This window comes from Calliphora vicina, chromosome 4 (assembly GCF_958450345.1).
Source record: "Calliphora vicina chromosome 4, idCalVici1.1, whole genome shotgun sequence".
Taxonomy (NCBI): domain Eukaryota; kingdom Metazoa; phylum Arthropoda; class Insecta; order Diptera; family Calliphoridae; genus Calliphora; species Calliphora vicina.
The window spans coordinates 18,411,458-18,422,191 of record NC_088783.1 but is presented as its reverse complement, the minus strand read 5'-3'; the positions used below and the strand labels follow the sequence as shown (position 1 = coordinate 18,422,191).

Sequence of the window (10,734 nt, the reverse complement as noted above, 5' to 3'; positions counted from 1 at the left end):
TCCAGTCATATTATCTATTATGATGTAATTTTGACCCATACCATGTCCTGAAAAACAGTCCACACTGTAATATTGCCACCGCACAGTGGTATGAGAAAATAAAAGAGGGAAATAAATTTGTAACTTCTAAACCCTTAGTCCGATTTGAATGAAATTTGACATGCGCAAAGAATAAGTGTTGTCGAGTTTAAGTTTTGAATTTTGACCACATGGGCCCACCAGGGGTGCGGCACAAAAGTAGGACACCTCGGATATGTTTAATTTTTAAAACGATCCTATTTCTTGAATTTTACATAAAAAATAGTCATTATTTGGATGGACCTGGTCCCCATGGTATCAACAATTTGGAAAAATGTATAAATAATTGTAATATGCCAATATTTTAATGTTTATTTGAATAAATTTACATATTTTGGAGACTTTTTATATTGAACAGTTTAAGTTTTATTTAACTTAATACAAGTACAGTGGTGGCCAGGAATTTAAGACAAAAATTGTTTGCTAAATTCCACGTGATTGTCAATTATTTTTTCAAATATTTCCACAAATATGTATGCATGAGGACTGTTTTAAAACACACGTGTGTTTTATTCGACTGTGTCAATTCATACATATTCACCACGAACACATAAAATTTTTCTACAACTTGACCAAAAAAAATTTTTTTTAAATAAACATATTTTCTCAAATTTATAGGTATCATTATATTTTTATTATTATAAAATATTCGGACCAAATTTCGTATTTTTAGTTCCATTAGTTTCGGTCATATCATGTTATTAACAGCGGATGTTCGCTGAGGTGGGTCAACGTATTTTCACATATCTTTGTCCATATATGTTTTACCGATTTTTCCAAACATTTTTCAGAAACCAGAAACATTAATAATAAATTTCATACCCTTAGAGGTCCTTTTATTTTGGCTCTATCGCACTTAAAATTCAGTTGATGAAAAAAATTCAAGTATTTGTCTTAAATTGGTGGCAACCACTGTATATTATTATTGGGGTAAATGGATTAAGACCGTGAAAAATTATGACATTAGTTACTAAAAAATATTAGAAGCATTTGTAGTCTTACCAATCCTTTTGCTTAAAGGATTGGTAAAGAAAAATTTAAATTCATTAATTTAAAAAAAAATCATTATTATGAAAAAAACACGACTGAAATTTGCAATATTTTAATAGAAAACATAGAAAATTTTAATTTATTATATTTTAGTAAAAGAACATAAATTACGAAATATAGTTTTCCAAAAAATTCTATTACATTGTCACTCACTGAATGATCGTCAGGAGGAGGCTCCCAAAGCAGCTTACAGAAAATGTTTCCGATATTTGCCTAATCACCAATTTTTTTTTTTAAATTTGAGTCTGTTTTGAGAAATTGCATTGAATATTTTTTTAATGTATTTTTTTTAATTTAATGTAAATTAATGTTTACATATCAGCCTAATATATTCCCTACATCAATAATAAGCCCCCTTTCACATTAGGCAATTAGTTGCGAAAGTCTTCTGCTCAATTTTTATGTTTGTTGATCTCAGAGGTAAGGTCGGGATAAGGAGAACAATTTTGCTAGTACACTGCAAGTGATTGTTTTTTCATTCATGTTTTTGAAAATGAAAAACAGACTTGCGCAACTAAATTGCCTAGTGTGAAAGGGGTCTAATAATTGCAATTATTAATTACAAGACATTTATTTATTCATTGCAAAAAAAAAAATGAAATTTGTAAACAAAATGTTTCATTTATCGGCGATTTTCCATCTCTACTTTTAGACATTTCTTTGTCATCCCTAAAAGCATGCACATCTCAAATTACACTTAAACGAATCTGTCAAAACAGAAACAAACAATAATAACAAGCAAGAGCAAAGTTTAACAGTAAAAATATACCTATAATGTACTTTTTTTAATAATATTAAATAAATTAGCGTAAATATGACACTTATAATTTGCATAAATGATTATTGGCAACATAAAGTTTACTACAAAATAACGCCATCCAAAGAAAATGTCAACAATAACAGCTTTAACAAAAACAGCCTAGAAATTTTGCAAACAATCAAAAGGACAAAAAAGTGCCCAAATGTCAAACTGCCGGTGGAAGTAAAAAAACGTTTGAGCTGGAATATAGATGGTATTAGTTTCTTCTATTTGAACCAGGAACTCTTGAACTATTCAGAATACAGAGGAGTGTTGAGCACTCAACTGAATTTAAAGGGAGTGCAATTATTATGGTTACAAATTGTACAGCCTGAAAGGGATGTTATAGATTGGAAGTGGTAAGTGTGCAAAATTAATTTGTATATGGTTAAGATGGCTTTTATATAGGGACTATAATTTCTTGCTAACTTAATTAGTAATTGCGAACTATCCTAGGCCTTGATATAATTCGGCCAGTTTGCGCAATACAATGGCAATCTAAAAATTATTTTTTTACGTTTGAATTGTTATCTAATTATTTTTTGTTTTTCTTTAGGAATAGAATGCTGGCTGTTATATTGTGGGAAAAAATAGAAACCGAATATCTTATGTCCTGGTTATCAACACTAGGTGGTGCATTTTCAGCCCTAGGCGAACAATTTTCCAAATGCGTAGGTTAAACATTTGAATTTTTCAACAAGTCAAATTATTTGTACAACTTTTTCTAACAATTTTAGGCTGAAATGGCTGGCAAAATATCAAAGAAACAACTAACGATTGGCATTAAATTGGGTGATCCGTTTCTGCAATCTAGATGTAAACTCTTCTACAGTATATCACTGATACAAACGGGTCGTTTGAGATCAGCCAAGTATATTATAAGACAGCAATATGCCTTTGCCCGGCGACACGAAGAAGTCGATGGACGTTTAGTAAAAATGTGCAAAGGCATTTGGTTAAAATTACAATACGAATATGGACTCAGACAAAAGGCTCGCAAAAAAGAACATCAATCTGTGAAATCAGTGGTGCAGGTGACAAATAGAAATCAATAGATAATGTGATGCCACTGTTAAACGCAAACTGCTGTTGATAACTCAGGACTGTAAAACGAACGAGTACCCAAATTCTAAAAATAACAATCTTATAAACAAAGTTTAATATTGGATATTATTTTTTTATTACTGTTAACATCCAATGTAATTTTTTTTATTTTAGTTTTCTTATGTAAAAATTATAACATTTTTCAAATTTTGAAACTTTTAGTCCAAGTGGTGTTCCTTTACCAGATACATATAAACAATGGAGATGTAATAAAGTGTCCTCTTATAACTAATAATAAAAAAAGTTGCTTTATAAACTCAAAACAAAATAGGAATTATATTAAATACTAAATAAATATTAAAATTTGCTTCTAGTCCTCTAGCCAAACTATTTTTATACTGCTTTTATAACTCCCCAAAATTATGGAGATATTCAAATGGTAATTTTCGGCTGTGCCGAATCTTATATACCTTTCACCAAAGTATACTACTAGATTAAAGATAAAATGCAAACTGTTTCTTTAATCTAGTACGAAACTGTCGTAGGCGTATGACGTTTACGCCAACCACGATAAGGGTGAATATACTTTCAAGTGATGAAAATTCCTATCGGCTGCTTTGTTGTCACTGCTGTCATATGTGACGTATACGTAACGGAAATACATTTTTATTTGCTTTTGTATAATTTTATGTTTTTTGCATTTATATCGGTAAATAGTAGGCAGATATGGTACGAAATGGCCCCTATTGACCCAAAACTCTATTCGCTGAATCCGAAAATGACCACAAAATTTTTCTAAGATTAAGTTTTTATCGTCAAAAATTGTCCATCAAAATGCAACTCTGCTTTATATTGCGCCTGACTGCCGGCAATACTTTTTGTTGTAAAAGTTTGATTACAAAACATGCAATTGCAGTGACTTCACAATAGTATTTTATGTTAAAATTGATGTGCTAAATGTTGTGGTCATTTCCGAATTTAGCAAGTCACATTTAGGATTTGTGAGAGCTTCGGGCCACATCTGTAATATAATAAAGCTGAGAAAAACAAGTGTTTGTGTGAACAAAATGTTTTTTGGTGTTGTGGGCTCTTAGGCGCAAAATAAAAATCATTGACTTCAAGATAGACTTGCATTTTTAGTAAAATATTTTACCAAATACAATAAAAAAACATGTAGCTAAATGCATGTTCTCAAATTCAGATTTAATATAAATTTTGGGCCAAATCTGGTCACTATTTTCCGAGCTAAATGCAAGATATAAAACTCAGAATTGAAGACTATTTAAACAACTTATTCTCTCAAAACCCCGCCACTGCTGCTTCCTATATACCAAATTTTAACACTCAACTCGCTATTCCCGGGCAGTTTTTTCCCATTTTTCCTATGAAAATTCAATGAAAAAAAACTCCCGGGAAATTTTGTATTCATAATTGGGCTAATAATCATGCCATTGTTTCTTTTTTAATATAGAAAATGCATTTTATAATTGATTTGTATCGTTTTTACGCGATTATGTGTAAATCCAATATGTATGTAGAGTATGATTTGTATATAAGATAATAAATATATAGATGGATTAATATTGTATGTATGTATATTTTTATACGTATAAGTATGTATTTTGTTGATTTTAAAATATTTATATATATTTATAAAAGAGTATACCGCTTTATAATTCATTTAGGAATCGCTAAACAGTTTGATTTAAAAATGCAATTCATGATTGGAAATATATGTATATAAGTAGACCATGTTTGTCATCAAGGAAAAAGCTTTTTTTGTTAGAGCTGTGTTGTGTAAAGTTGTAACCATGTTCAGTATTTAGAAATGACAATGTATGGTGTACTTTATATACATATATGATGAAACCTAAAGACATCTCTATTCGGCCAGAGTACCCATGGGATCCCAGGCAGGTAAAACAATAGGTTCTTGTTCGAATACGCGTAGAATATCTGCAGGCACATATTTTTTATCGACTACAACTTCGAAACCAAATTCTTTGAACCATTCGGCGGACATAACCAAATAACCCTTTTCGCCACGATCTTCACCCCATGAATTTTCCACACGCAACTTCTTTGGTTCCGAATTTTCCTAGGAATATAAAGAAATAAATAAAAATAAAATTCCATTGAAATTTACATTTCAATATTTCAGCTCAATATTATGACTTACATCTAATGATACTGCTGTAAAGACCATGGCATGAGTCATGGCAGATTCACCATAAATCAAGCGATCAGCTTTGGTCAAGCTTTTTTGTATATCAATATCGAATACCAGCTTAAAATCGTGGCTAAAAAAAATTAAAAACTTAAATAAATGTATGATTATTTTTAAACAATAACTTACACATTCAAATCCTCAATGCCTTGTCTGGGTGCAAAGCGTTTGCTAACCTCACAACCAAACCACACGGGTTCACCAGCTTTTATGCTGGCTACTACCATTTGCAGCAAGATTTCGACGGGTTGATTATTATACAACACTGGACGACCATCGACAACATTACCCAAACAATCTACTGTATAAGCTTGATTGTATTTGCTAGAAGGACGGGGATCAGTAACTAAACAAACCTAAAAACATCAACAATTAACAATTGAATAAATTGGATTGTTAGCAATGATATTACCTTATCCTCTACATTAAACAAAGGCTTAACCATGGTATTGTAAAATTCCAGGGGTGATATGGGACCCACTGAATGGTATGCTTTGGTTTTGTCATAATACTCCCAAGTAAACTCTTTGGCTGGTATACCCAAACAAATGCCAACAACTTTATAAACTTCGCCCATCATCTCATCAACTTTAGCATTAACCTCGTCATCAGTTGGATTTGTATCCATCAGGTCACGCAGTACTTTGGAATATTCACGCAACTACATAAAACCAACGAAAAGTTAAACAAATTAATGAATTAAATACAAAAGTTATGATTTACTATACCTTGCTTTTTAGAACACCATTCATGCGTACACTAGCTTCAGAACTGTAGCTCTCGGGGAAACATTTCTTTGGCATTAGTCCATGCTTGGTTATCAAATTAACTAACATATCCCACTGGCCACCATCTGATGTTGGATCCTAATTGATGCAAATTAATTATTGATTGATGTTTATTATAATGATATAAAAAAAGACTTACATTCAATAAAAATGATACCAAACGACCATCAACCTTTTCTCCGCGCTTGGCAGTTTTTACAATATTATTAAGGAAATAGTTGCAACGTTCAATCTTATCCCAGTAGAACAGATAAGCCTGAGAAAACTCAAATTCATCTAGATTATGCTCTTTCATAAATGGCAAACGTAAGCAATTCAAAGCTGCAAACAACCAACATCTGCCAGAACTTTTTTGGTTTGTCACCGGTTTGCCCTCCATTTCCACCTACAGAACACATAACAAGAAAACAAAATTTTATTTACCCTTAAACGAGCTCAAATTTCCACATTACCTTATAAGTAAACACATGATTGGTGGTCTCCAACTGTTGGCGTGATAAACACACATCCCAGGGATCAAAACGAGAGCATACATTTTGTGCCAAAATATTTTTGGGCTCACTGTAAAACACCTTCCGCCATTTGTCCAATTTATCCTGTGTTATGGCCGAGGTAGAGGCTAAAAGAAAATTTGAGCCACTTGAGTGATTTTGGTTGTTGTGTTCAAATATATTTCTTAAAATTCGTTGTGTAGCTTGTAGTAAGGGACGACGCCTACTGGTGGTCTGATAAATATTTAAAACTGAAACGGCGTAGCAGAAAAGAAATTGGACAAACGATTATTTTAACCTACACATCCTATAGATAGAAGATGGTCCACACATAAAGAGCATGAATGAAATGTCGGAAGTTTGGGGTTAACGTATGATTATTATTATTGTTGTAATAGATCTTTGTTATTTATTGATACAGCTATCGATTATATGACAATATCTGAACAAGAGAGACTCCAGTGGCAAACTTCGTCTAATATTATATTGAAATTAAAGATAATTTCATATTCCAAGCTACTCTCCATTCTTTATTTTTAAATTTGCAAACAGTCGAAACATTTACTTGAAAAAAATATTTTAATAATCTCAAATAATTCAAAAAATGTTAAAAATATTAAAGAAATCATGAAATGGGTAGGTTAATTTGAAAGATTGTTGATCTATTTGTTACATTCGTAGGTATATCGAGAATTTTCATAATCAACAAGTGAACACTAAATAAGTGAATAACAAGTTTGAGTTTTTGATGAAATTTTTCTAAGGCTTCTTTCACCAAGAGTGGCAAGGGTATACTATATAAGTTAGTCTGAATAGTTATAGTTAGCGGAGTCGATGTATCCATGTGCGTCTGTATGTGGAAATCAACTTTCCGTAGCCCCCAAATAATTTTCATGTATGATTCATACATCAATATATTCGCTAAAGTAACGGTTCGGTTGTTATTTAAAATCGAAAAAAAAGGCTAACAAATGGCTGAGATGTAAGGAAAAAACCAGGACAACCTCGATTTTGTATCTATATCTGGATTACTAAGTCATTAATATAGACAATATGGATATCTAATGATAGATACATATTTCAAAGGCCTTTGCATCGGCGTATATAAGCCATAGTAAGTCGAATTTACAAAGGATAAATATCGGGAAAAATATTTTTAACCCTAATTTTTTTTCACAAAAAAATATTTTGTCATTACTTTTTCTTCACTAATAAATATAAAAAAACCAGTTTGACAGGAGAATTTGCGATCTATGTGTATTTATCTATGTATGTCTCCAACATTCGGACAGTTATACAACAACCCTGACCTCATATTATAAGCCTTATGCTTCAGATATAATGTCAAATTTGATTTCAAAATACATATGCAATTATTTCCTCTTCAATAAAGTGTAATGATGAGCTTCCGATCAGAACCAAAATATTAAATTTGCTCTCAACCTCTTTCCAAAAATAAAAACATTTTTATGTGGGTAATTGATGAGCTTCCGCTCAGAACCAAAATATTAAATTTGCTCTCGACCTCTTTCCAAAAAGAAAAACATTTTGTTTGTGGGTAATTGCAAACTATAAGCGATCTTTTTTATTTTTATTACTTAGTAGTGGCATGTTCAGACTATTCTTTCTTATAGATTTTTGAGCAATAGTTGGAGGGTAAACTTGCTTTACATGGTCTAATAAAATTTCATTTCTCAGCTGCAGCAAACATTTTATTGTAGGCTTCCTATTGTTAAACAAACAAGTTTTGAATACTTCTGGCGCTGGTAGAATGGCTTTCATGTAAAATCTTAGCGTTTTCACGCATAGGTTTACCCTCCATGAAAAGTTTTATTGCTAAATCTTAATTCTTCGCTCGTTTGGGATCAAGTTTTTTGATCCAACTTACTAAATATTCCCTAATTTAAAGTATAGATAACTATCCATGGGCATATTAAGGCAAAAATAATAAACAATTTAACATTTTGAAATTTAATAAAAACATATTGCTCATTTGCTGCAACTCAAAAAATTTTATTTTTCAGGAGTGGCATTTTTAGTTTTTTAGACAACATATTTTTTTTAAGTTTTTATGGAAAATTATTTTATGGTACAATTTGGTCAGATATCATCTGGTTACATTAATATGAGTACACAAATGGCAACACTCAACTAAAGTAATACTTAATTACAATAGGTTAGGAAAAAATGTTTCTATGGCGATCCTGCGTGCAATTTTTGAAGCTAGTTCACAAGACTTTGTCAGTTATTAAAATAACTTACCACATACATATTTACTATGCAATGGGCTATTTGGTCGACATTTGAGTTTTTTGAATTATGACGTTGTTGCAGCAAATGAGTGATATTTATAATATCCATTGCCAAAGCATTCGAAAAATTGGCTTTGTTCCAGAATCAGAAATTTTTTAAATAAGTACCGAAAATCCATAAAAAATTTATATAAATCTGTTTAGTACTGAAACAGACTAATGTTTTAAAGGTATCGAAGCAATTTCATTATCTCTAAACGTTATTAAGCACAAGATAGATTATTTGTTTAGATTTTACGTGTCTAAACTTTTAATTGAGAAGTAGTGATAATGCAAAAAATAAGTGAGAGCTATACAAATTTTCTATATAATATTGATAGTAAAACAACAACAATTTACACACAAAGCAATGCAAATGAGGCAAGCAAATAATTTTATCTTAACACACAAACAAACAAAATTAATAACAAAAGAGGCCAACAAGATAACGACAGAGTTGGACAAAAAAAATTAATATTAATAAAGATCTAGGCAAATAGCAGCTCCTCCTCCGTCTCTAGCTGCTTATTATGTTTAGGGCACAGCAAAAAACAACAACTAAGAAAGACATCTTTATTGCTTTTGTCTTCTGGCAAAATGTATTGCAAAATTCCAAAACCGCAACAATTGTACATTGTGCCACATTTAATGGCAAAAAAATATTATTAGCAATCAATACCAGTTTTGTTTAATATTTCTTTTTAAGTTTTTTATTATTTCCAAGTTTTTTTTATCAAATTGCTATTAAAAATATGTAGTGGGTGCATTACTACTTGCATACTTTCTATTGTTGAAAAATATTGAATTATTTGTTTATGCTAAATTTAAATACACTTTTATTTACTTACACATTTTATTGTTCACAAATTGACGAAAACAACCAATTTAGGTTAAAAAAATAAAACTTTTTCTTTTTTTTTACTTTTTTTTGTACGCGTTTTCGTAGGAAATTTTATTTTTTTTTGCAAAATCTCACAGAGATGCAAAAGCGGCAATGACAAAGTGAAATAACAACAGGCTTGCCAAAGCTAAAATTAAGTTTGCATTAATGTTTCCGTTATTTCAATCCGAAATAGCTTTAATAAAATCCCCTTAATTCCAAAAATATTTTATGACTGCAAAAGTTTTTAAAAAAATAAATAAATCTGTTGAAGAGTAGTTAAATTAAAGCAATATATTGTTGAAACTACATTTCATGCAATTTCCTTTGAAATCTTCGTCAAGGTATACGAATACAGCTGATTTCTATTTGTTTGTTTATGTTGTGTTTTCGACTGACAAACTTTCTTTATATTTTTTGTTGATATAAAAAATGTATTTTAAATTTAAAATGTCAAAATATCTCAACTGATTAATACGCCTTCTTCATATTGCAGTGATGGCAATTTATCCCTGCTTTAACCTATTTTAGCCTTGGCAACTCCATTACTGTATATTTGCAATATTGCCACATCAAATGTTTAATATTGTACTGCCGAATATAATTAATAATTCGTCCAGTCACCAGAATAATATTCTACTATCCAAAGTAAATTAATAAAGTAGCGACAGTACTACAACAAATACAACATTTACAAAAACCACAAGCAATTTTGTTTTTGGTTTAAGGTCTGAGCTGTCAAAGTTGCCTGTTGTTGTTTTTGCTTTTGGGCTTGTTGTATTTTTCGCCACAACAACCACAAGTGAATTGACAGTTCAGACCAAAGTAAAAAAAATAGTCAGCTGTTCTACTGAGTCTACTTTATTAATTTACTTTGCTACTATCGATTCAACGTGAAAGTATAAAAAAAATGTAAAACAAATACACTGTGTTGAAAAAACTGTCAAGCGGGCACCCGGCGGTTTAAACTAATTCCAGAACGCTGAATCCAGTGGTGATAACCACCGTTTGTTTAGGTTAGCTCTTGTTTTCGAGATATACCGTTATTTCAAAAATGGAGGACATATATTCGCGTAACTCAAAATT

At 30.8% G+C, this 10,734-nt stretch overlaps 2 protein-coding genes across 2 annotated transcripts; one reads left to right on the top strand and one right to left on the bottom strand.

Moving 5' to 3' along the window:
* The first annotated feature begins 1,915 nt into the window (after positions 1 to 1,915).
* Positions 1,916 to 3,344, top strand: LOC135956232 (uncharacterized protein F58A4.6). The gene is made up of 3 exons (XM_065506645.1): positions 1,916 to 2,286; positions 2,484 to 2,598; positions 2,665 to 3,344. The coding sequence occupies exons 1-3, from the start codon at positions 1,943 to 1,945 to the stop codon at positions 2,980 to 2,982; spliced, it is 777 nt and encodes a 258-aa protein (XP_065362717.1). The 5' UTR covers positions 1,916 to 1,942; the 3' UTR covers positions 2,983 to 3,344.
* Positions 3,345 to 4,548: 1,204 nt separating this feature from the next.
* Positions 4,549 to 9,775, bottom strand: LOC135956230 (bleomycin hydrolase). Its single transcript, XM_065506644.1, has 8 exons — positions 9,617 to 9,775; positions 6,439 to 6,605; positions 6,126 to 6,371; positions 5,927 to 6,064; positions 5,611 to 5,859; positions 5,328 to 5,554; positions 5,151 to 5,271; positions 4,549 to 5,069 (listed from the first exon to the last, which is right to left on the bottom strand). Exons 1-8 carry the CDS (start codon positions 9,618 to 9,620, stop codon positions 4,854 to 4,856), a joined length of 1,368 nt encoding a protein of 455 aa, XP_065362716.1. The 5' UTR covers positions 9,621 to 9,775; the 3' UTR covers positions 4,549 to 4,853.
* Positions 9,776 to 10,734: the final 959 nt, after the last annotated feature.

Coding starts and splice junctions, on each gene's coding strand:
- LOC135956232 (XM_065506645.1), top strand. CDS start 1,943: ATGACACTTATAATTTGCATAAATGATTATTGGCAACATAAAGTTTAC. Junction 2,287..2,483: donor GATGTTATAGATTGGAAGTG/GTAAGTGTGCAA, acceptor GTTTTTCTTTAG/GAATAGAATGCTGGCTGTTA. Junction 2,599..2,664: donor GCGAACAATTTTCCAAATGC/GTAGGTTAAACA, acceptor TAACAATTTTAG/GCTGAAATGGCTGGCAAAAT.
- LOC135956230 (XM_065506644.1), bottom strand. Junction 5,860..5,926: donor ATGGTGTTCTAAAAAGCAAG/GTATAGTAAATC, acceptor GGTTTTATGTAG/TTGCGTGAATATTCCAAAGT. Junction 5,272..5,327: donor GGCATTGAGGATTTGAATGT/GTAAGTTATTGT, acceptor AATTTTTTTTAG/CCACGATTTTAAGCTGGTAT.